The sequence below is a fragment of the Dreissena polymorpha genome, chromosome 9, assembly GCF_020536995.1.
Source record: "Dreissena polymorpha isolate Duluth1 chromosome 9, UMN_Dpol_1.0, whole genome shotgun sequence".
Taxonomy (NCBI): domain Eukaryota; kingdom Metazoa; phylum Mollusca; class Bivalvia; order Myida; family Dreissenidae; genus Dreissena; species Dreissena polymorpha.
Genome location: NC_068363.1, coordinates 91,124,774 through 91,151,448, shown reverse-complemented (window position 1 = coordinate 91,151,448; position 26,675 = coordinate 91,124,774). Strand labels below are relative to the sequence as shown.

Genomic DNA, 26,675 nt, shown 5'->3' with positions numbered 1-26,675 from the left:
CACATAGCAACTTGATATTTGGCATGCATGTGTATCTCATGGAGCTGCACATTTTGAGTGGTGAAAGATCAAGGTCAAGGTCATCCTTCAAGGTCAAAGGTCAAAAAATATGTATCAAAGCGGCGCAGTAGGGGGCATTGTGTTACTGACAAACACATCTATTGTTTTCATATTTTTTTTGGTCAAAGTGGAACAAAGTGGAAGGCGTTTCCCTTCCCCAAATCAAGAAAAAGCCCTTTGTTAAGTTTTCTCTTTCAGTTGGCACGAACAAGTTCAACTTCAAATTTTAAGGTTCTGTTGTTGTAGCTTTTCTTGTGGAGAAACTAAGTATATCATCTCTGCATTTACACATGTTGGACATCTATTTGCATGGACACAAGTGGGGCATCTCTTTGAATGTTCACCAGTACCTATCAGCTCCATCCTTTAGAAACAAATGAATATTCATGTTCATTAATATTCAGATCAGATTTAACATTTTATTCTTATACATGCAATACTTCTTTGACTTGCATCAATGTTTTGCTAATTATGATTTTCATTGTGTGTTTGAAGGCTGGCCTGCGTTTCTTCATCACTGGTGTTTTTTCTTTTATTGCATATGTGTAAATTGTGTATGTGCAATTTCGTATATTATATACCTCCTCTACCTGTAATTGTCCTTTATAGTTAACAGATCTTCTCAAGTATGGTTGTATTATTTAGTTTAACACAAGTCTCGGTCCATCACTGTATGAAGTGATCAATTTAGTAGTGGTTTTCAATTAAAATAAAAAATTGTTTTAAGTAATAAAATGCTTATTTGAGTATAGTAGTTTATTTTTTTGCATGACAACTGCGTTGAAAAAATAACTTGCCCATTTCCTTTCAACCAGATTAAGGTAAACTTTATTCCTGTGCCTGTTTATGGTTGCAGTTATCCCCTGTGCCTGTTTATGGTTCAAGTTATTCCTGTGCCTGTTTATGGTTTAAGTTATACCTGGACCTGTTTATTGTTATAGTGATACCTGTTTATGGTTCAGGTTATTCTGGTGCTGATTTATAGTTCAAGTTATTCCTGTGCCTGTTTATGGTTAAAGTTAGTCATGTACCTGTTTATGGTTAAAGTTAGTCCTGTATATGGTTCCAGTTATTCCTTTGCCTGTTTATGGTTCAAGTTATTTCTGAACTTGTAGTTATAATTGTTTATGTTTCAAGTTATTCCTGTGCCTGTTTAAGGTTCAAGTCATTCCTTTGCCTCTTAATGGTTTCAGTATTCCTGTGCCTTTGTATGGTTCAAGTTATTGCTGGACCTGTTAATGATTAAAGTTATACCTGAATATGGTTCCGGTTATTCCTGTCCCTGTATACTGTTCAAGTTATTCATGGACCTGTTTATGGTTTTAAGTGACACATGTGCTTGTTTATGGTTAAAGCTTTTCTTTGACCTGTTTATGGTTAAAGTTATTCCTATGCTGTTTATGGTCAAAGGTAATTTTGGGCCTATTTATGCTTTAAGTTATTTCTGTGTCTGTTTATGGTGAAAATTATTACTGGGCCTGCTTATGGTTAAAGAAATTCATGTTCCTATTTGTGGTTAAAGTTATTTCTTGGTCTGTTTATGGTTTAAGTTATCCACATCCCTATATATCATCAAATTTATTTTAAGTTTATGTTAAAAGTTATTTTTTGTCCCTATTTATCCTTAAAGTTATTCATCGACCTATGGAAGTTTGATGTTTCTGCCCAGTTTGTCAACATGTGTACAACAGATATTAAATACAATATTGACATTTCCTTCTTTGGGCATTTTGATTGTTTTACAATTATTAATATGTATTTTGTTTCATCTGCGATTCATACCTTGTCTTGTTTAGAAGTTTTTTTGTAAAACGAACTGCTGTGTTTTAACTGTCTTAGATAATTGTGTCACTGATAAATGTGCTGGGGAAATTAACACCAACATTTTGTATGACCCAGTTTGTGGAACAAGGAAAATAATTGTACAATTTTGCCTTTGTCCAAACATGAAACAGAGAACTAAAAACCGCATTCATAACTATTACAAAAGAAGAAAACATTTTGATCAACTAAATATGCCCAGTATATAATGGTGAATGGAAATGACATGTGTAACTGTCCTTTTAAAAACATTCAAAAGATTTATTTTAAGCATTTCTAAACAGAATATGAGAACTAATTCAAGATGGCTACATTTTTTTGTAAATCACTTCAAAAAAGTATTTTATTTTGACAAGCCATAGAATATGATTCATTAATTTTGTGAGCCCAGCCTTCAAATGTCCTATCTGTTAATCTTGTATGAGCCAATTAACGAATGAGTTTTGTTCTTTGAAATCTGTGCTTAATGCATGTGGGGCAAGTGTCATCCCAGATTAGCCTGTGCATCCACACATGCTTATCAGGGACAACACTTTCCTTTTTTATAAAATTTTGATGTGTAAAGGTAGTCTCTTCAAAATGAAAATTCAGTCAAGGCAGAAAGGTTGTCTCTGATAAGCCTGTGCAGACTGCAAAGGCCTATTTGAGACCACTTTACTTACATGAATTGAGCCCAGTTTTCACAGGAACATGCTCAAATGTCTCAACGTGTAGCCACTTGTGTAGAGCATGTATTACCAATTTTGTTTGCCCAGGACTTTGATGCCCAGGCTCTTCAGGACGATATTCGCAAACTGAAACTCATTGTCAAAGCACATGAGAGACGTATCAAAACATTAGAGGATAAAGTTGCCCAGTTTGAGGCAAATACTTCGGAAGAAGACGGGGAAGAAGCTGCATAATTCAATGTATTTAACACCTTTCTTCACCTTTTGCTTGGTGTTTGGCTTTTTTTTTGGTGATTGTAGTGTGTGTTTTTTCCATTAATTTTGTTGCTTGCTGAGCGTTTGTTTTACTTCACTTGTTATATAGGCAGAAAAAAAAATTCAGTTATGTATCTGGTTGACAGATCAAATTTTCAGTTAAAAAATAAATAAAATATTGGTATATGTGATAATCAAAGAAACTGCTCAAAGAAAAAAAAATCCCTCCTCAAAGTGATGGTCTTTAAAATCACATAATATGCCGACTGGCAGTTCACACAATTAAAAGTATTGTACATGTTTTAGCCCAATAAAGGAAATAATAATCTGACAGTTGGACCTTATATTGTTTGGTCATGCCACAATGGTTTGTATTGGTAAAGATTCTTATGGAAAACCTATGGAAATTTATTGTTTAAATACCTTAAGTTAATTTTCACAAAGCAGAATTCTCACAGCCACTACATTTGTGGCAAGTTTATGGAAACCGGGTTAAATGCATGCCTGTAAAATACTTTCAAACTGCACAGACTGATCTAGTATGGCACTTTCTATCTTGATTAGCATAGTGCATGTGTAGAAAATACTCGAAACAGAAAATTGCATAAAAATCAAAGTGTTAACTGGATTAGCTTAATATCTTGAAACAGAAAAGAACAACAATCAAAGTGTTAACAGAAAATAAAGTAACTATGAAAGTGTTAACTGTATTAGCTAATTATTAGCACTTAACAGGCAAACTCCGCGCAGAAATTTGACTTGAACCAGCATAGCTGGATCAAATCTCTGCCAGCATAACCAACCACGTGATGATAGCTTAGCCACATGGTACAATCATTTTGCGGTTGTTATTTATTGTTTTAGCGTTGTCTGTCTGTCCGTCTTTTCTGTTCGTCTGTCCGGAGCCATATCTTGAAAGTGCTTTGGCAGATTTCATTGAAACTTGGTATGAGTATATATATGGATAAGAGGATGTTGCACGCCAAATGGCATTGTACACCATCTGTAAATAACAGAGTTATAGCCCTTTGTATTTTGAAAAAATGCTTTTTTGAGTGTCAAATATAACATTTTGTGTCCAGAAGCATATTGGCGGGGGATATCAATTCAACAAATTTGCTTGTTTATATTATTATGCTCCCCGAAAATTTTCAGGGAGCATATAGTTGCCAGTTTGGGGTTCCTTACTTCCTTACTTCCGTCACACTTTTGTTACAGTTTCTCATAGCGCCTTCAATATTTTACCGATCTCTTACATATTTGGCATGTAGGTACCTTGCATGGACCTCTACCTTTCGATGATGTTTGAGGTCACTGGGGTAAAGGTCACCAAGGCTAATAATAGATTTTTTGCCACAATTTTGTTACAGTTTCTCATAGCACCTTCAATATTTTTCCGATCTCTTACATATTTGGCATGTAGGTACCTTTCATGGACCTCTACCTTTTGATGAGGTTTGAGGTCACTGGGGTCAAGGTAATGGTAACCGAGGCTAATAATAGATTTTCCTGTCACAATTTTGTTACAGTTTCTCATAGCGCCTTCAATATTTTACCATTCCCTTTCATGTTTGGCATGCAGGTACCTTGCATGGACCTCTACCTTTTGATGAGGTTTGAGGTCACTGGGGTCAAGGTCACAGAGGCTAAAAATAGTTTTTTCTGTCACAATTTTGTTACAGTTTCTCATAGCGCCTTCAATATTTTACCGACCTCTTACATATTTGGCATGTAGGTACCTTGCATGGACCTCTACCTTTCGATGATGTTTGAGGTCACTGGGGTAAAGGTCACCAAGGCTAATAATAGATTTTTTCGCCACAATTTTGTTACAGTTTCTCATAGCACCTTCAATATTTTTCCGATCTCTTACATATTTGGCATGTAGGTACCTTTCATGGACCTCTACCTTTTGATGAGGTTTGAGGTCACTGGGGTCAAGGTAATGGTCACCGAGGCTAATAATAGATTTTCCTGTCACAATTTTGTTACAGTTTCTCATAGTGCCTTCAATATTTTACCGATCTCTTACATATTTGGCATGTAGGTACCTTTCATTAACCTCTACATTTTGATGAGTTTGAGGTCACTGGGGTCAAGGTCACCGAGGCTAATAATAGATTTGTTTAGGTGGTTATTTACACATTGATTAGTTTAAACCTATTTATTTTAGCTCAATTGCATCGAAAGCCTTAGGCTTATATAAACGCTCTCGAGTCCGTTTCCTGGGCCTAGAACCAGTACTTTGATTGACAAAGCGCATAATTGGGGAGCATCCATCAGTTTCACTGATATTCTTGTTTTAATTTACGTAATAAATTTTTTTCATTATGATCCTAAACTTATACACTATTTTCAAAATATAACATAACAGAAAATAATAAAACTTTTCGTAATATACTGAAAAAAATCCTACCAAATCTGGTAGGATTTTCTTGTGATTGCAGAGATTGTATGTGAGACAACTATGCGTGGAGATTGCTTCACAGGATGACCACCCTGGGACACTTTATACAGGTGCATTTCAGATGGCAATCTCCACCCAGAGTTACATGTATTGTTCAATGCTCTCACATACAATGTCTGCCATCACAAGAAAATCCCTCCAGATCTGGAAGGATTTTTATGTCCCCCACTATAGTAGTGGGGGACATATTGTTTTTGCCCTGTCTGTCTGTTGGTCTGTTTGCGCCAACTTTAACATTTTGCAATAACTTTTGCTATATTGAAGATAGCAACTTCATATTTGGCATGCATGTGTATCTGATGAAGCTGCACATTTTGAGTGGTGAAAGGTCAAGGTCATCCTTCAACCTTCAAGGTCAGAGGTCAAATATATGTGGCCAAAATCGCTCATTTTATGAATACTTTTGCAATATTGAAGATAGCAACTTGATATTTGGCATGCATGTGTATCTCATGGAGCTGCACATTTTGAGTGGTGAAAGGTCAAGGTCAAGGTCATCCTTCACAAGGTCAAGGTCATACTCCAAGGTCAAACGTCATATAGGGGGACATTGTGTTTCACAAACGCATCTTGTTGTTGTTAAAGTATTATATTATGAAAAGTTGTATCATTTTCTGTTATATTTATATAAAATAGTGTATAAGTTTATGTTCGTAATAAAATAATAATTACCTAATAAAAAAAGTAAAAATAACAACTGGAAATTTTTGTACCACGTGGCTCGACTGTTCTCACGTGGTTGGTTATAATGGCAAGACTTTGATCAAGCTATGCTGGTTCCAGTCAAATCTCTGTGCTGAGGTTTTACAGCTATGCTGGTTCCATTCAAATCTCTGCGAGGGAGGTTGTACAGCTGGTTTTTCCCGACACATCTCAATATTCTATATAAATCTATATGATGACACTATTTTGATTATGCCCCCCTTCGAAAAAGAAGGGGTATATTGTTTTGCACATGTCGGTCGGTCCTTCCGTCAGTCGGTCCATCCACCGAATGGTTTCCAGATGATAACTCAAGAACGCTTACGCCTAGGATCATGAAACTTCATAGGTACATTGATCATGACTCGCAGATGACCCTTATTGATTTTCAGGTCACTAGGTCAAAGGTCACGGTGACTCAAACCAGTAAAAGGGTTTCCGGATGATAACTCAAGAACGCTTACGCCTAGGATCATGAAACATCATAGGTACATTGATCATGACTTGCAGATGACCCCTATTGATTTTCAGGTCACTAGGTTAAAGGTCAAGGTCACAGTGACTCGACACAGAAAAATGGTTTCCGGATGATAACTCAAGAACGCTTATGCCTAGGATCATGAAACTTCATAGGTACATTGATCATGACTCGCAGATGACCCCTATTGATTTTCAGGTCACTAGGTCAAAGGTCAAGGTCACGGTGACTCGAACCAGTAAAATGGTTTCCGGATGATAACTCAAGAATGCTTACGCCTAGGATCATGAAACTTTATAGGTACGGTGATCATGACTCGCAGATGACCCCTTTTGATTTTCAGGTCACTAGGTCAAAGGTAAAGGTCACAGTGACAAAAAACGTATTCACACAATGGCTGCCACTACAACTGACAGCCCATATGGGGGACATGCATGTGTTACAAACAGCCCTTGTTTCTTCCGCATCTCAAGGTGCCTCATATAGTTGTTCTATTTACTTCAACGTGATCAATGTTTGGAGGTAGGTCATATAACTCAAAATCAACTATACAATCGTCAATTTTGGTAAACCAACGAACAATGTGATACCAAGATGTAATATATTTTAGAGGCAAAAAGCAACAAAAACAACACAAAACATATTTTACAAATATTAAGAGCAGATTCTCATGACCAAATTACTTACTTTTTAAACGTTATACTCATATTAATTCCCGCTTTAATAGCAGTGTCATAGCAATTATATATAATTATTTCTTTAAGACTGGGGACTATAGTTATGATAAATAGAAAAACACTTCCTGTTGTTTAATATATCAGACTCGGCACAAATAAAGCCGGACTAGCCGTACCTGATATTATACACAACAATAGGACAGTAACCGGTTATTGTCCCCTAACGGTGAAACCAGAGGGGACTTATGGTATGCGCTCTGTCTGTCACACTTTCCTGGATCCTGCCATAACTATAAAAGTTCTTCATATTTTTTCATGAAACTTGAAACATGGATAGATGGCAATATGGAGATTATGCACGTCATTTCATTTTGTTCCTACGTCAAGAATTTTGGTTGCTATGTGTACAAATATATAAAAAAATAAGAAAATAAATATAAAAAACTGACAATGGTGGAGTTTCATTGGTAGGGGAATATATTGCTTGGCAATTTCAGACTCTTGTTCTCTTATGTATCACACATCAATAGGACAGTGACCGGTTATTCTGTATGTATCACACATCAATAGGACATTTACCAGTTATTCTGTATGTATCTCACAACAATAGGACAGTAAACGATTATTCTGTATGTATTGCGCAACAATAGGACAGTAACCGGTTATTCTCTATGTATCACACATCAATAGGATAGTAACCGGTTATTCTGTGTGTATCACAAAACAATAGGACAGTAACCGGTTATTCTGTATGTATTGCACAACAATAGGACAGTTACCGGTTATTCTGTAGGTATCATACAACAATAGGACAGTAACCAGTTATTGTCTATTTATCATTCCGCTGCATTGATATCCGCCCGATATAACGTTGCATGATATATTTTTTTAAATACCTTCAACAGGATGTTCTTATATCAGTTGATGATAGGAGGTAGGTCATATAACTAGGAATCAACTTTAAAGTAATCATTTTTAGTATAATCGAATCACATTCAACAAAACAAACAATTTGATACCAATACATGTTTGTAATATATTTTAAACACAAAATGCAACGCAAACAGCAAAAAACATGTTGTACAAATATTAAGCGCAAGTGCTCATGACGTCATTATCACATTTCAAACGATAAAAATCCTATTTCCCGCTAAAAATGCAGCTTTAAGCAATTTTTTTATTATTTCTTTAAAATCGGGGACGTAGATGTATGATAAACAGAAAAACAGGTTACTGCCATATCTTTTTGTAATATATCAGGCTCGGCACAACGATAGGGCAGTAACGGGTCATTTTCTATGTATCTCACAACAATAGGGCAGTTAACATTCATTCTCTATGTATCGCATGATAATATGGCAGTAACCGGTCGTTCTCGATGTACACAACAATAGGTCAGTAACCGGTCATTTTCTATGTATCTCACAACAATAGGGCAGTAAACGGCCATTCTCTTTATATCGCAGAACAATAGGGCAGTAACCAGTCATTCTAGATGTGCATGACAAAAGGGCAGTAAACAGTCATTCTATATGTACAAAACAATACGGCAGTAACAGGTTCTTCTCTATGTTTCTTGCAGAATATTCACCACTACCCTGTTGTGATTGCTCACTGCTGGCAGCCCATTAAATCTCGCTGAAATAAAATCCATGCATTCTCTCTAATTACTTTTATTGTGAGACTATGAAGACATCCTATAGAATATAATGTTACAAACCCTTGAAGATTTACCATTACCAGGTTTTGCATAAATGTTAAGGCTTGATGTATGGCTATGTTTGTCATTTCTTCAGAATAATTACCATTGGATAAACAGCAGTCTCTCTTGAATTTCCTTTTGTCCAGAATGCTTGAGAAATTGTTTATTGATGTTTTTGTTATATACAATGAGTTGAATGAAAAATGAACTCGTATTAAATGTGGGTACTTTCAATGTATGCTGTTAAATTGTTCACCTAAGTTGACAGTGAAATTGGACTTTTGAATATCAAGAGTTCAGCCTTGCAGTTTACTGATTAACATTTCAGAATCAGATAACGCCCTTCCCACACTATGTCCACTGCATATTGTTTGCAGTGCCTATATCCATTTTGAATGTGTCACATTGATTCATGAGGCTTCATTACAGACATCAACATTGTTTGCACTTTTCTTGTCAGAAATTAATTACTATATGAACAAAAAACAAAACATGAACTTTATTAACAGAAATATTATGTCAGAAACTAAATTAATGGCTTCACCAACAGAAAATTCATGGCTTTATTTACCATTTCTACTGAACCTAATGACTTGGATACTGGACACTACTGGCATTGCCACCAAAAGTGGTAACAAAAGGCATATCCATATTCCAACTTATGTGACCTTTAACAAGCAATTGATATGTAGCAGTCATCAATAAAGGTGCTATGCAGGAAAACGGGGCTTAATGCACCACAATCTAATCAGAGACAACACTTTTGAGGTAATTGAAATGTTGGTGATTGGAGATCTTGTCTACAGGAAGTCCAGTCTAGGCGACAACACTTTCGGCAAATGAAAGAAAACCCATTTGTTAATTAGATCCAGTCTCATTTATCTGTAAGCAGTTATCAATAAATTGAAGTAGTGATAATCATTTTGAGAAGTTAACCAATATCTATAATTATTCCTGGCTTTGTAGATTTATGATTGCATGATGACTGTAAATACACATAAATACTTTCCATCAGTACAATTATTGCCTATATTTTGTCACAAGCAATGTTGTTATTCATCTTGATAATGACGGAAAAAGCAATTTACTTGAAAAAGAGGAACCTAAGATATTTGATATTATATTATGGTCTTTTTTTTTGTTGAAGCATATTTTAATAAATTAACATCACCTGTAACAACCAGCTGTAATTAACCCTTCCTACTCAAAGGCAAAAGAAAAATGGCTATGTGCAAACAGCATAAAACCAGAACAGTCTGCAAGTGACTCACAGTCTGTTCAGGTTTTATGCTGTTTGCTGTTCATCAGTATCTAAGGGTTGGAAGTGAAGCCTTTAAAACTTGAATCTAGCAAGAAAGGTCTTAAATTCAATTTGTGAAGGGACTACAAATGTTTAAAAATACTTATCTAAGTGGTAAAAGTGTAAGTCAGCGTTTGTAAGGGTTGAATGTGTGAATGGTTTTAGTGGACTTTTTTTGCCCAAAGATAGTCATCTAATTAGAAACTAACTGACACAGAGCATTGTCAAAGATGTTTTCTTAAAAGATGTATTGCCCTTCGGGTAATTAAGAAAAACACCAACCAATGCCTCAATTATAATGAGACAATAGTAAAAGGATTTCATTTTAATTGGGGTAAAGAATCACATACATTTAAAACAACAGAATGAAATGTTTGTTTTTTATTTCAAATCTGCATTCACAATCAACATTTAGGAATTTGCTATGTTGAAAATTATCATCCAAAATATCCAAACAAAAATGTTGAGGTGTAGTGTGAATTCTCATATTAAGAGTTGGTATATTACATCAAGACCATTATCTTATACAGTAACATAATCCATTGCTTATACAGTATGGCAAATACATTTTATACAAAATGGCGAATCAACATGTGCACGCTGTATAGATAAATAGTATATCTCTGTGCTGATGTACCATAGATCTGTATAGTGTATAATAATTAAAATAGGCTTTATTATATTTACTGAGGCTGCAAAATATATTAAACGTATCATTTATTTATTTACAATTTCACTGCTTGGATAGTGACCTTTGCAACATCAAGGTCAATACTTTTCAACACTTACATGAACATTATTTTGCTTCAATAGTTGAAATTTCACTTAATAATAAAAAAAGTATTATTAAAGTAATTAAAAAAAATATGTCTATCTTACCAAAGCTTTTTCAAACAAAGAACGGCCCATTTGACATTTTATGAATGATTTACAAAAAAATGACAGTAAAAAGCACTTAGGTGAAATAAGAATGGGTTCAATACACAGGCAAGGTTTCCACTCCTCTTGTGATCAGGTATCTGTTTGACGCACTTCGCACTTCGAAGTGCAAAGATTGGGTTGAAGGTGATGGTACATGATACACTTGTCGAAGTTCATAAGACATTGAAATCTATAATCAGAAACTATTTCTGAGCTAATATTTTGAAACATTCTTTTGAACTGCATTTTGTTTCCTGTACCTGTTTGTACTAATCCTCTTTGTTGTTTTTGCTAGTTATTATTCTGTATTTAAAAAATTCTGTTTAGAGCTTCTTTCAGTTAAACTGTAAATAAGGATAAACAATACATCTTTTATCTTTGACTTACATTAAAAATATGTAAACAAAACTGTCATTAATGTTTCTCTAATTATGTATGCACTGATCTTAAATGCTTAAAGTTTAAAATACTTTTGTCAGAAGTTGAGCGTATTTATACCGGTACTTGTGCTGGTGTGTGCAAATTCAAAAGTGAAAACATCAATAAGTAAATTTAATAATCTCTTTTTTAATATCTCTAGCTCTTTTGTAAATGTCTTAAATAATGTCTTGACTTCTGTTGTTTTATATTTCACCCTGTGTTGTTTTATATTTGTTAAAGTAGTCTTTTCTGTAGATAAATCTATTTCAATTTTTATAGCTGTTTACATGGTTGTTAACCAAAGGGAACAAAATATTGGGTTTCTCTTTAAGATATTTGAAATAATTGAGGTATAGCTTCAGATCTCAATATGAGCCTCACTCTGTGAAAATGGGGCTTAATACATGTGCGTTAAGTACCGTCCAAGATTTGCCTGTGCAGTACATGTGCGTTAAGTACCGTCCAAGATTTGCCTGTGCAGTACATGTGCGTAAAGTACCGTCCAAGATTTGCCTGTGCTGTACATGTGCGTAATGCTGTACATGTGCGTAAAGTACCGTCCAAGATTTGCCTGTGCTGTACATGTGCGTAAAGTACCGTCCAAGATTTGCCTGTGCTGTACATGTGCGTTAAGTACCGTCCAAGATTTGCCTGTGAAGTCTACTCAAGCTTAAAGGAACAACATTTTCCTATAAAAGGAAGTCTTTTCTAAACCAACATCTAGTATAGTCGAAAGTGTAGTCCCATAGTATCCTGTGCAGACTGTACAGTGTTTCCTTGGAAGACACTTTACACACATGCATTAAGCCGGGTTTGCCCTGAACACACCGATATAATATTCCTGGTGTTTTTAGTGAGAAGTTGAGGCACAAAAATCCTTTTTGTTTCAGGACTTTGATGCTGAGAAACTTATTAAAGACGTAGTCGCCTTGAAAGCCGTCATCAAAAAGCAGGACAAGAAGATCGGAATGCTGGAAGAAAAACTGCAGACGCTTGAAGCTTCCACTGAAAATCGCAACAGCACTATCGATGATGGCAATGATAGTGCTGAAAAAGTGGAAGAAAACGCTTAGGCGAGATCAAGTCTGAAAAAATACCCAAAGTCTTCACTGATGGCGGCATTTCAGATCAGTGAAATACCTCTGCTTAAGGCAATATGAATTGAAGAGCTAGAAAAACTACACACAATCGTAAACATTATGTCTATTTTTCTTGCAGCATTCATTATAATAAAATGTTACTTTATTAATTAACATGACATTTATAATGTCCTATTTATTAATTATTTTCACCTATTAATAAAAATACCTAGTTCTGTATGAATTTTAAAATATTATATGATTAAATTCAAAAGGCCTACTGGCAATTGTCCAATTTAAATCTCCAACAGTAACTTTTTAAAACAGTGCACTGCAAGGTGTTATATTCAGTACACTTGTAGCATATTTCAGGAAACCATGAGTTTTTCAGTGCATTTTGTCTTTACATTTGTTTATGACATTGTCATTATTTTATGTAATTCTAAAATTACTCTTCATTATCAATGATATTATAATTAACAATTATATTTAAAAAAACACTCCAAACCTAGTGTTAAGATATTTATGTTCATGTTGTTACAGTTTATATCAACTCAACTTCACTAATTGTCTGTATCCCTCAACTACATGTATACACTCTTCCATAACCAATGAATAAATGACTGTTATGTAGCTAATGATTATCCAGCCAGTGTGTTTATCTAGTGCTTGTTATGTTTTTGATAGAATGGTTTGCAATATGCTAGTGTATGTGTAAATAGATAAAAGGTATTGCAAGTGTGAATGGTTGGGCATATTGTCCAGAAGTTTCAAATTGGGCAACAATGTTAAATTTTTGCCAAGTGCTGTAACTCTGTTAAGCCTTGAAGGTATGTTAGAACTTGAAGGCAACTAGATTAAATAATTATCAAATTGGTTCATTTTATGTAACATAATTATGCTAATACTTTTTTATATTTTAATGATTCTTGCAACACTCACAATTACTACTTTTAAGGCTTAACAGGGAAAACAACGCATGGTAAGTATTCTTATTCAGGGGCCCTCACTCATAAGAAATGTCTTGGTTGATTCATGATCTTCTTAATGCATATAGGTGTGTAATTATAGATTTTATTGCATGATGTGCCAAGGTGGCACTTAATGTCAAGAAATGTAATTTAACTTTGTAATTTTATTTATCAATCATCACTTTGTTATGCATGTAGAAGTGCTGACAATGACTTTATTTTGTAGTTATTTATTGTTTGGACTAAGGGACCATGCTGTAGTCATCTGCTGTTGTCCTTCTCACCAGTCTGTTAGCCTTGCTGTGCATTTGTGGCATTATTCAGACTTGTATATACAAGTATATAGATTGTCAGAGATAGATATTAGCATTTTAATATTGGTAGCCCGTTTGGCAATCATAATTATTTCTTAAGTTGCCCATCAAAAGAGGTAGGAGCCCAGAACCAAATACCATACATGTCATACGAGTCTAATAAAAGAGAGGTAGGAGCCCAGAACCAAATACCATACATGTCATACGAGTCTAATAAAAGTGAGGTAGGAGCCCAGAACCAAATACCATACATGTCATACGAGTCTAATAAAAGTGATGCTATTTTGCTTGTACTAAAATAAAATCAGATTTGATTTCAAAATTGCTGACATGAGCATTTTCTTTTCTATCTTCATGATTATTTTATTATTAACTGTAGCAAAGTGGTTGATGTTTTAAAAAAGGAATTTGCCCTGCCCGATTAATAACTTTTGAAATAGACTTGTGCTGGCTGAAATCCAGTTGCCCTGGACAAACATGCAACCACTAGTTTCTATCTCAGATTATATATAGGTAGTCATTGTTTGCGGCTGGTTATAAATACAAAATTACCTTAGGGTTCTCTAAAGATTTGCATTTGATTGTGCTTTATACTCAGTAAAGGTGCCATACTAGAAAGTGGATTTAATATAAAAGGAAGATATATTTAATATAAAGTCAGTTGTTTTGAGTAAATATCCACCTACCTTTAATATAATATTTTTACCAGAAATTGTTTGTATAAGACCAACTATGCATTGGACTCTTCCTTTAGGTGAAATAATCATTTTAAGTTGTTATCGATTTTAATTTAAATTCATATTAAAGTTTCATTTTTGTTCTCAAGGTAAATGATTAAACATAATTAAATTTGTTAGCATTATAAAAAGTGATATAGCACTGGCATGTGTTATTTAATCATGTTTTTTAATTTATTTTAATTATCTGGCCTTTTTTCCTTCCACTAGTTTCCTGTTTCTTGTTTTAATTAATCTTATTGCTTGTTGGTCTCTGTGATGCTTTGTGTTTTTTTCACATCAGTTGATGAAATTAATTAACCATACAAATACTATTTTCAGACTAAGTAATTTATTTTCTAAATTGAAAACTATGTGGACAATTAATCAAGTGCTTTAGAAACAGACAGTTGTTATTTTACTGACATTGTGTAGCAGAAACTGATCTCTAAAATTTGGTTTCCAAGGAAACATTGACTATGATACCTGATATACCTTGGTTTAACAGTTACAATTTAAATATATGGTGGGTCTCAACAGTTAGCGTTTGAATCTGGTCTCCTGGTTCAGATTAGGTGTGATATGAATGGCAGAAAAAATGCTTTTATTACCTTACCTAGTAGATAAATTGATTTATCATACTGCTGCATTGATATCTGCCTGATATAACACTGCCTGATAAATTATATCAGTTTAACAGGAAGGTCTTCAGTCGATGATGGGAGGTAGGTCATATTACATGGAATCATCTATAAAGTAATTATATTAAGTAAAATAAAATCAGATTAAACAAAACAAACAATATGATACCAAGATGTAATATATTTTAAACACAAATTGCAACACAAACTGCAAAAAAACAATTTTTACAAATATTAACCGCAAGTCAAACGACAAAAATCATATTCTTACCCGCTAAAATATGCAGCTTTTTTTGGCCATTTTTATGCACCCGGATCAAAAGATCGGGGGTATATTGTTTTTGGCCTGCCTGTCAATGTATGTGTCCATGTGTGTGTGTGTCCAAAACTTTAACCTTCTTCATAACTTTTGCAATATTGAACGTAGCAACTTGATATTTGGCATGCATGTGTATCTGAAGGAGCTGCACATTTTGAGTGGTGAAAGGTCAAGGTCATCCTTCAAGGTCAAAGGTAAAAAAAAAATTCAAAGCGGCGCATTAGGAGGCATTGTGTTTCTGACAAACACATCTCTTGTTTCATTATTTCCTTAAAATTAAGGATGTAGAGGTATGATAAACAGAAAAATAGGATACTGCGTGATTTTTTTGTCTAATAAATCGGGCCCAGAACTGAATATAATAACGTCTTGGCAAGCCTTGCAGTTATATTATTCTATGCTTTACCTGATATACTGGTATTACAAAAAGATCAGGCAGTAACCTGTTATTCTCTATTAAGTATTTTAGGTGCATAAGAAATAAAGATGGGTCTGGAATTCTTGTTATTTTGTCTATGGCATTTCACATTCTTGCCTTTTCATTTTAATGTCATATTTTTTACTTGAAATCTTTCAAGAATTTTGTTACTGGAAAAAAGACTTCAAAGATGTATCTGTTTGGTGTATTTGCACCAATGCGGATAGTTAAATTGGAAGTGTATACTTTCTGTTGTTACATGATAGATAATTACTGACATCATTGGTAGTCAAATTATCTCCCTTTGCAGACTAAGCCCAAGGTAGACACAATTGTAAATAGGTCCAACACGTTGAAATACTCAGTGTTTATTGTTGTATCTCATTGTGATATTGCATGATTTTCATGTCTGTTTTCTCATATTTATGTAAACTCCAACATCAACCAACAAGAAATAATTTAGCTATTGATATATTTGAAAAGCATTTCTCCAAATGCACAATAAAGCTGAACATGTTGTACATATATTTGAGATAAATGTGCAACGTGCAGTTTATAAGGAACAATGATAAAAACCGAGTAAACCAACTATAAAGACCTATATATTTCTATTGAAAATTCAGGGGAAGTAACTAAGCATTTCTAAATGTGAAACAGTGCAATGTGATAAAAAAAGCAGATAAAACATGTTTGCATCATTGAATAGCTATTTTGGTGGCTTGTAATTTGTTTTGGGTGCATAGAATAGTTATAAAATCTTTGTAAACTTTGTTGGCCTCTAATCACAGCTGTTAATGCTTGTGCCCATATTTTAGGCAGTGAAATGTTTTTAGTTCCATAGGCTGCTTATTTATCAAAGATTGTATGTGTCATCTGTATGCTGTCTTACTTTAGTTATATAACACTTTAATACATGTTTTTGTGTTCAGTATTTGTGCTACAGTTGTCAGTTCTAATGGCTCGTATTTTACATAAAAGCATGTCTCACATTTTCTACCTTCAGTGAATTTCTTGAAAAAGTTTTAACATGAACCGCTAGCACGCATTTTAACTTATGATCACAAATGTCAGTCGTAAATTAATTGCACAATTTGAAAAAAAATCTTGTTGTTGATGCCAGAAATAGAGAGACAATTATTGGAACTGTGCCCTTTGTGACCGAATGTGATCGTTTGAAGCGGAATGTGTTTGTTTGAAGCGCATGTAGATGTTGTACAACATGATAAGGATTGTTTTGATATCCTTTACCCATAATATTTGGCATTAGTGGTGTACAAAAAAACTTTTTTCGAACATTCCAAATGTTCTGAAGTATGTGATAGTTATTTTTTGTGGCATTTTGTTTTTACCAATTTTGTAGAACGTACTGTAGATTTCTTAATTTCGTTTTCAGCTTGTAGGTTATCTGGTTGGCGTTTTGTATACTTGAGCAATTTGTTGGTTTGTGTAGCATGTATTTTGAAATTAAAAATCAAAGCTGAGAAAGCATAGATTTATAATTTTGGCAACAGTGTTTATCAACTTGTTGTCCATAAGTTTTGAGATTTATGACTGACATCAAGCATTCCTTAAACATTCAATTCAACAATTTTGAACTGATGATTGTGTATAAGTTGTGTACAATGTAACATTTGTGTAGCACAAGTCAGACAGTTGGGCTTTGACGATATTCTTCGTAAATATTACAGGGCATGATTGAAAAACATATGTAAATTATGACATAAAAATTACTTTAAATTTGCATTTTTGTTCGTTTTGAATTAATTTTAATCAGCTGTTTTTTCTCCAATGCTGCATGTATCTAACTTACGCCCTTTTGGTCAACAATTTTTGAAGTTCACTAAATGTAAAGATATCGAAAATAATTGCTTACAAAAGATAGGTTTAACCATGCTTATAATGCAGACTTTCAGTGTTTTATGTGAACTTGAGAGTCATATGAAGACAAATTATGAATGTGCAATTTTGTGTCATAGTTTTGAACTGTTTGTTCTAAGTGCATTATTTTATTTAGAAATATTTTCACTTTTGTTTTGCTTGTTATAAAGTGTTTGTTTATGGCCATTCAAATGGCCGCCTGTCTACATGTGTGCTTTTATTTTTTCTCAGTCTATGCGATAAATAATTTTAACACGCTACATTGAACAATGTTATTAATTAGTAACCCTGTGACCTTAACAATCTGCTACTGTCTCTGATGTAGCATTTTGTTTTTATCTACTTCGATATGTAAGCTACCTTACATTATATATAGGGATTGGCAGTTATAAAAAATATTACAAATGTATCCAATATGTGCTTGAAAAAGACAAATACATGTGACGACAAAAAACTTAAACAAGTTGTTATGAATTATCTGTAGTTAACAACATGTCTTTTGGATTTTCTTCCTTTTGTACATTTCATGTGGTGTAGAGGGTTTTGCATGCATGTTCGCTCAATCTTGTTTCCATGACAACAGATTGTGATGCTAAAACTGTCTTAGCTGCAATAATCTTAACAGCTTTTGATTAACTTTATTGAAGCAAAACAGTTTTTATGATAGTATGAGTTCTGTTAGTTATTTGTTCATTTATTGTATTGAAATGAAAAAATTGTTTAGAAACTTATTGTAAATGTTTGATGCAGTAAAACGGAACAGAAATAAGTCACAAACCATGTTGTTCACATGTAGTTAGCATGCGGCTCAAAACAAGGATGGTTTATCTAACACTGATTTAATTAATTAATGGACTTTGGTATTATGTGCCTGTGCTAGTTATGTTCGTAATGTACACCAATCAGAAATATTTTATTGCCAGGAATATTTGGTGGTGTACTTGAATATTTTTTATATTTCAATGATAAAATAAATGAAAAAAATCAAACTACAAGTGCATTTGATGGTGTATTTTTTTAATAAAAAAAAAAGCTTTTTTCACATGTATACATTAACTGGTTGATTGTGTAACGTATGATACTGTTTGCTTGCATGAGTAGCGATGCAGTCTTTGGATATTTGATGATATTCTATGATGTAAACTGCCTGGCACTGTTATGAGACTTGTTAGCGTATAGTTTTCTGAAAGTGGGTTGAATTTATAGTCAATCGCTGTTCAACATGTCATTGTAAATTTCTGTCAAACTATTGCAATAAATCATTTTACATTCTTCCTTATGTGTTCTGTTTAACTCTTTTAACAATAACAGTTCACACATAGTATTTTTGGTGTGTAGTTTGGTAACAGTTATATATAAAATATATATTTGTTAGCCCCTGGATCGAATGATCGGGGGTATATTGCTTTTGGCCTGTCTGTCATTGTGTGTGTGTCTGTCCCAAAACTTTAACCTTGGTCATAACTTTTGCAATATTGAAGATAGCAACTTGATATTTGGCATGCATGTGTATCTCATGGAGCAGCACATTTTGAGTGGTGAAAGGTCTAGGTCATCCTACAAGGTCAAAGGTCAAATATATGGCTTCAAAGCAGCAATATGGGACATGGTGTTTCACGAACACAGCTCTTGTAAAAACAAACTGCAAAACATGACCCAATAAGCAATTGAAAGCATTTTACCTATATTTTGTTTTTAGCTTATCTGTGCTCATGAGCTTTTAGAAGCCACATTTATTGTCTGATCTTTATTAAATTTGGTCAAAAGATTGGTCTCCATGATGTCTTGGACGAGTTCGAAAATGGTTACTGTTGCTTGAAAAACATGGCCGCCAAGGGGCGCTGTTTCCTTATATGGCTTTATATGACTAAAGTAAAACCTTGTTAATAATCAAACTTGGTCAGAAGATTCATCCCAATAATATCTTGGACGAGTTCGAAAATGATTCCAGTGAGTTGAAAAACATGGCCGCCAGGAGGCGAGGAATTTTCCTTATATGGCTTTATATGGCTATAGTAAAACCTTGTTTGCACTCTAGGGGCACATTTATTGTCAGATCATCATGAAACTTGGTCAGAAGATTTGTCCCAATTATATCTTGGATAAGTTTGAAATGGATCGGGTTGGTTAATAAACATGGCCACCAGGGGTCAAGGCATTTTTAGCTCACCTGAGCACAACGTGCTCATGGTGAGCTTTTGTGATCGCTTTTTGTCCGTCGTACCCCATAAACATTTTCCTTGTTAACTCTATAGAGGCCACATTTATTGTTTAATCTTCATGAAATTTGGTCAGAAGATTGGTCTCAATGATATCTTGGATGAGTTCGAAAATGGTTACGTTTGCTTGAAAAACATGGCTGCCAAGGGGCGGGGCATTTTTCTCTATATGGCTATAGATCTTCATTAAACTTGGTCAGAAGATTCATCCAATAATATCTTAGACGAGTTCAAAAATGATGCCGGTTGGTTGAAAAACATGGCCGCCAGGGGCGGGGCATTTTTCCCTATATGGCTATAGTGAAACCTTGTTAACACTCTGAGAGGCCACATTTATTTTCTGATCATCATGAAACTTGCTCAGAAGATTTGTCCCAATGATATCTTGGATGAGTTCAGAAATGGTAACATTTGCTTGAAAAACATGGCTGCCAAGGGGTGGGGCATTTTTCCTTATATGGCTATATATGGCTATAGTAAAATCTTGTTAACACTCGAGAGGCCACATTTATTGTCCAATCTTCATGAAACTTGGATTCATCCCAATAATATCTTGGATGAGTTTGAAAACTGCCGGTTGGTTGAAAAACATGGCCGACAGGGGGCGGGGCATTTTTCCTTATATGGCTATAGTAAAACCTTGTTAACACTAGAGGCCACATTTATTTTCCAATCTTCATGAAACTTGGTCAGAAGATTTGTCCCAATGATATCTTGGATGAATCTGAAAATGGTAACCTTTGCTTGAAAAACATGGCTGCCAAGGGGCAGGGTATTTTTCCTTATATGACTTTATATTGCTATAGTAAAATCTTGTTAACACTCAAGAGGCCACACTTATTGTCCAATCTTCATGAAACTTGGTCAGAAGATTCATCCCAGTAATATCTTGAACGAGTTCAGAAATGATGCCCTTAAGTTGAAAAACATGGCTGCCAGGGGGCGGGGCATTTTTCCTTATATGGCTATAGTAAAACCTTGTTAACACTTTAGAGGCCACATTTATTGTCCAATTTTTATGAAATGTGGTCTGAAGATTTGTCTTATTGATATCATGGATGAGTTAGAAAATGGTTACATTTGCTTGAAAAACATGGCTGCCAAGGGTCAGGGCATTTTTCCTTATATGGCTATATATTGCTACAGTAAAATCTTGTTAACACTCTAGAGGCCACATTCATAGTCCGATCTCCATGAAACTCGGTTGGAAGATTTATCCCAATAATATCTTGGACGAGTTCAAAAATGATGCCGGTTGGTTAAAAACATGGCCACCTTGGGGGTGAGACATTTTTCCTTATATGGCTTTAGTAAAACCTTGATAATACTCTAGAGGCAACATTTATTTTCCGATCATCATGAAACTTGCTCAGAAGATTTGTCCCTATGATATCTTGGATGAGTTCAGAAATGGTAACATTTGCTTGAAAAACATGGCTACCAAGGGGTGGGGCATTTTTCCTCTAGAGGTCACATTTATTATTTTCCGATCATCATGAAACTTGGTGACAAGATTTGTCCCAATGATATCTTGGATGAGTTCGAAAATGGTTTTGGTTGCTTTAAAAACATGGCCACCAGGGGCGGGGCATTTTTCCTTATATGGCTATATATGGCTTTAGTAAAACCTTGTTAACACTCTAGAGGCCACATTTATTGTCCAATCTTCATGAAATTTGGTCAGAAGATTGGTCTCAATGATATCTTGGATGAGTTCGAAAATAATTATGTTGCTTGAAAAATATGGCTTCCAAGGGGCGGGGCATTTTTCCTTATATGGCTATAGCAAAATCTTGTTAACACTCTAGAGGCCACATTTACTGTCCGATCTTCATGAAACTTGGTCAGAAGATTCATCTCGATTATATCTTGGAAGAGTTCAAAAATGATACTGGTTGGATGAAAAATACGGCTTCCAGGGGGCAGGGCATTTTTCCTTATATGGCTATAGTAAAACCTTGTTTAGACTCTAGAGTCCACATTTATTTTCCGATCTTCATGAAACTTGGTCAGAAGATTTGTTCCAATAATATCTTGTTATCTCAGGTGAGCGACTTTGGGCCTTTCAGGCCCTTTTGTTCTTGATATGGCCATAGTAAAACCTTGTAAAAATTATAGAGGCCACATTTATTGTCCGATCTTCATGAAACTTGGACAGAAGATTTACCCTAATGATATCTTGGACGAGTGCAAAAATGGTTCCAGTTTCTTGGAATACCTGGCCGCCATGGGGCGGAGCATTTCTCCTTATATGGCTTCAGTAAAACCTTGTGACCACTAGAGTCCACATTTATTGTCCGATCATGACACTTGGTCTGAACATTTGTCTAAATTATATCTTGGATGAGTTCGAAAATGGTTCTGGTTGGTTGAAAAACATAGCCGCCAGGTGGCAGGACATTTATCCTAATATGGCTATAGTGAGACCTTGTTAACACTCTTGAAGCAACATTTATTGTCTGATCTTCATGAAACTTGGTCACAAGATGTGTCCTAATGATATCTTGGGCGAGTTATAAAATGGTTACAGCTGGTTGAAAAACATGGCCACCATTTGGCGTGGCATTTTTCTTAATATTGCTGTAGTAAAACCATGTATTAAAACACCCTAGAGGCAAAATTTATGGTCCAATCTTCATGAAACTTTGTTAGAACATACGTCCTAATGACATCTTGATTGAGTTACAAAATGATTCTGGTCTGTTTAAAAACATGGCCACCAGGGGGCGGGGCTCAATTGTCCCATCTTAAGGAAAGTTGGTCAGAAGATATGTCTAAATAATACCTTTGACGAGTTCGAAAATGTTTTTTGTTAATTGAAAAATATGGCCGCCAGGGGGGGGGCGGGGCATTTTTTCCTATTATGGCTATAGTAAAAACTTGTTAACACTCTATAAGTCACATATATTATCCAATCTTCATGAAACTTGGTCTAAGCAATTGTTCGAATTATATCTGGAACGAGTTCGAAAATGGTTCCGGTTTCTTGAAAAACATTGCCGCAATAGGGCGTGCATTTTTCTATAAATGGCTATATATTACATTACTTTAGTAAAACCTTGTTAACATTCTAGATGCCACATTTATTGTCTAATCTTAATGAAACTTGGTAAGCAAATTCGTCCCAATGATATCTTTGACGACTTTAAAAATAGATCTGGTTGGTTGAAAAACATGGCCGCCAGGGGGCGGGGCATTTTTCCTTATATGGCTATAGCAAAAACTTGCTAACACTCTTAGAGTCACATTTATTGTTCAATCTTCACAACACTTGGTAAGAACAGTTGTTTTAATGATACCTGGATGAGTTCGAAAATAGTTTAGGCCTGTTGCAAATCATGGCCATCAGGGGGTGGGGAATTTATCCTAATATGGCTATTGTCAAACCTTGTTAGCACTCTAAAAGTTACATGTATAGTTCACTCTTCATGAAACTTGGTCAGAACATTTGTTTTAATAATATATTGGGGCTGCACTGAGCAGGTCAGTTCCTTTGTATCTCAGGCGAGCGACTTTGGGCCTCGTGTTTCACCCAAACTGTTGCTTACTATATTGAGACAGCAGTTTCAGATTGATATTGTCGAGCTGTTGTATACTTTTGAAATACTGTACCACATGTACACCAACAAAAAGAAATCAAATTATATCGCAGTCACAATGTTGCAAACTGCAGACGTCATACACAGAAACATAGCAACCGGTACGGTGTTCCTTAGCTTTCATGGTGACAAGTTGTTTTTTCACAGCTCATGGTTATCGATTTTCATCAGCGATGTAAACGTCGATCTCGCTTGGATAGTTTATAGTTTATGCATGTAAGTACATGCAAAGACCTATAGATTACAATCTATAGGTCTTTGGTACATGTGAATGGACGCCTGAATATTTAAAAGCTGACAACAATTAAAAAACAACGAATATTTCGTACAATATTTCGAAAAATAAAGTCAACACATACAAAATCAGTGTTCTTTATAGCATTAGCTAAAATTTAAACTCTAATTGTGGCCTGGTAACATAGGTTCAAAATGCTCGTTTTTTTGTGAGACAATCTATTCCATGTTAATTTCCCGCGACGATATCTAATATTTATGTGCGAACGCGAGATTGGCTACTGACAGCGTCGGAAGCACGAAGTAGTTCTTATAAATACGTCCTTCTTCCGACGCTGCCCGAAAACTCACAGGGTCGGGAAACCAAATCCAAGCAAGCCCATTATAGTCAAGTTTACGCCGTAAGCTGTTGGTGACGACTTCTAGTTCTAGTCATCTAGTTCAGTCATCTAGTTCTTAAGCAAGACTATTTCAAAACCGTTATGCTTATTAGTCCCACAGGTGTAGGGCGCGTGGCCAAGTCACTTTAACACTATCAATTTGTCATAAAACAATATTTTTTATCATATTGACCACAAAAAAAATAATTCTAAAACATTTTTTTTCTGATATGATATAGATCTATATATATCATATCAGAAAAAAAATAATTTTAGAATTTTTTTGTGTGGTCAATATGATAAAAAATATTGTTTTATGACAAATTGATAGTGTTAAAGTGACTTGGCCACGCGCCCTACACCTGTGATTCGTCCCCTACCGGTTTCACCGGAGGAGACTTATGGTTTTGTCTCCGTCCGTCCGTCACACTTTTCTGGATCCTGCGATAACTTTAAAAGTTCTTAATATTTTATCGTGAAACATGGAACATGGATAGATGGCAATATGGGCATTATGCACGTCATTTCATTTTGTTCCGACGTCAAAAATTGTTGTTACTATGGCAATAAATACACTAGAAATACTGTTGAAAATGGTGGTTTTCTGGATCCTGCAATAACTTTTAAAGTTCTTAATATTTTTCATGTAACTTTAACATGGATAGATGGAAATATGGACATTATTTACGTCATTTCATTTTGTTCCTAAATAAAAAAATTGGTTGCTATGGCAACAAATATATATAAAAAAATCTGGAATTTCTGACAATGGTGGAGCCGGTAGAGGACTTATATTGCTTGACAATAGTCTTGTTGTTTAATAAAATCATTACATGTGTGCACATTTCCTTCTTTTTGGAAAAATGCAATTGTGGTGCCCTTATTCAAAAAGGTTGACTCGAACATACATTCGAATGATCGTCCCTTCTCTTTATAGCTGTATAAGAATTTAGAAAACTTATGCAGCATGTGGTATGTTAACACTTGTATAACCATTTTATAACACACAATATAATATATTGCAAACAGTCACGATTTCTAAGAGAACATTCAACAGTTTCAACTCATTGATATAGTGATCCAATAGCTCGATTGACGATAAAAACTTAATAGGAGGGGACTTATGGTTTGCGCTCCGTCAGTCTGTCTGTCAGTCTGTCCTTCACACTTTTCTGGATCCTGCGATAACTTTAAAAGTTCTTCATATTTTTTCATGAAACTTGGAAAATGGATATATGGCAATATGGACATTATGCACGTAATTTCAATTCGTTCCTACGTCAAAAATTATGGTTGCTATGGCAACAAATAGACTAGAAATACTGCTGAAAATGGTGGTTTTCTGGATCCTGCGATAACTTTTAAAGTTCTTAATATTTTTTCATGAAACTTGGAACATGGATAGATGGCAATATGGACATTATTTACGTCATTTCATTTCGTTCCTACGTCAAAAATTATGGTTGCTATGGCAACTCATAGACTAGAAATACTGCTGAAAATTGTGTTTTTCTGGATCCTGTGATAACTTTGTAAGTTCTTAATATTTTTTCATGAAACCTGAAACATGGATAGATGGCAATATGGACATTATTCACGTTATTTCATTTTGTTCCTACGTCAAAAATTCCGGTTGCTATGGCAACAAATATATAAAAATAAATCTGGAATTTCTGACAATGGTGGAGCCGGTAGGGGACTTATATTGCTTGACAATAGTCTTGTTGTATAATATTCTGCGATTTATCCAAGGCGTGCGAGTTTGACATCAGGGCCTCTTATTCAAGCTTAAACAAAATTGCACAAGTGGAAATATACTAAATTGGATAGAAAGTTACTTGTCAAAGCGTACCCAAAAAGTATTTGTCGGCTAAGCGAAGTCGCAGTCATTAGAAGTAAATGCCCTCGGGGCTCAGTACTAGGACTGTTGTTTTCCTGATTTATGTTAATAATATTGTAGACAATATAGAATATGACATAAAAATATATATCAGGCAACGTTATATCAGGCAGATATCAATGCGGTGGTATGATAAATAACGTTATGTAATTCAGATAAAAGCTATAGGGATATCGAAACGTGATATATTGTTATCGCATCGTGACTCGCTCCTTCGTTTCGTGTACTCGCGTCCGCGCCCTTGTTAGTCACCCAAACGAATATCGTTCCTCATATAAGATGACTGACACCTAGTCACAAAGTCGTTCTTATGTCTATTTCTGTTTGCTGTTATTCATGTCAGTTCTGTGAATAATACACCAAGCAAGACCTGTGATTTATCCTAATTAATCACATGGCACCAGCATTCGTGAAATCTGTTTCTACTCTTTGATGCAACTCCTACCTGTAAACTTTGTCATTTTCTGTTGAAATTTCATTTGTATCGGATTGTTCACGATTTTGTTTAGATTAAATGGGCTGCATAAATATATAGT

The 26,675-nt window shown here is 34.7% G+C and overlaps 2 protein-coding genes across 4 annotated transcripts in view; one reads left to right on the top strand and one right to left on the bottom strand.

Annotated features, from left to right (window-relative positions):
- LOC127843914 (coronin-1C-A-like) overlaps positions 1-19,081 on the top strand; it is a 52,055-nt gene extending 32,974 nt beyond the window's left edge. The window contains exons 11-12 of one of the 3 annotated variants that reach the window (XR_008032443.1): positions 12,362-14,005; positions 14,060-19,081. Coding sequence is in view for 2 of the 3 variants with exons in the window: in XM_052373810.1 (XP_052229770.1) it covers positions 12,362-12,544 (183 nt within the window). In the remaining variant the exon portion in view is untranslated. Of the gene's footprint in view, positions 1-2,636; positions 2,790-12,361 lie in introns of all 3 variants that reach the window. The other 2 variants (XM_052373811.1, XM_052373810.1) reach the window with 2 other exon arrangements.
- The window catches only part of LOC127843911 (synaptojanin-1-like), a 222,460-nt gene that overhangs the window by 89,861 nt on the left and 105,924 nt on the right, over positions 1-26,675 (bottom strand). The gene's annotated exons all lie outside the window — the stretch shown is intronic.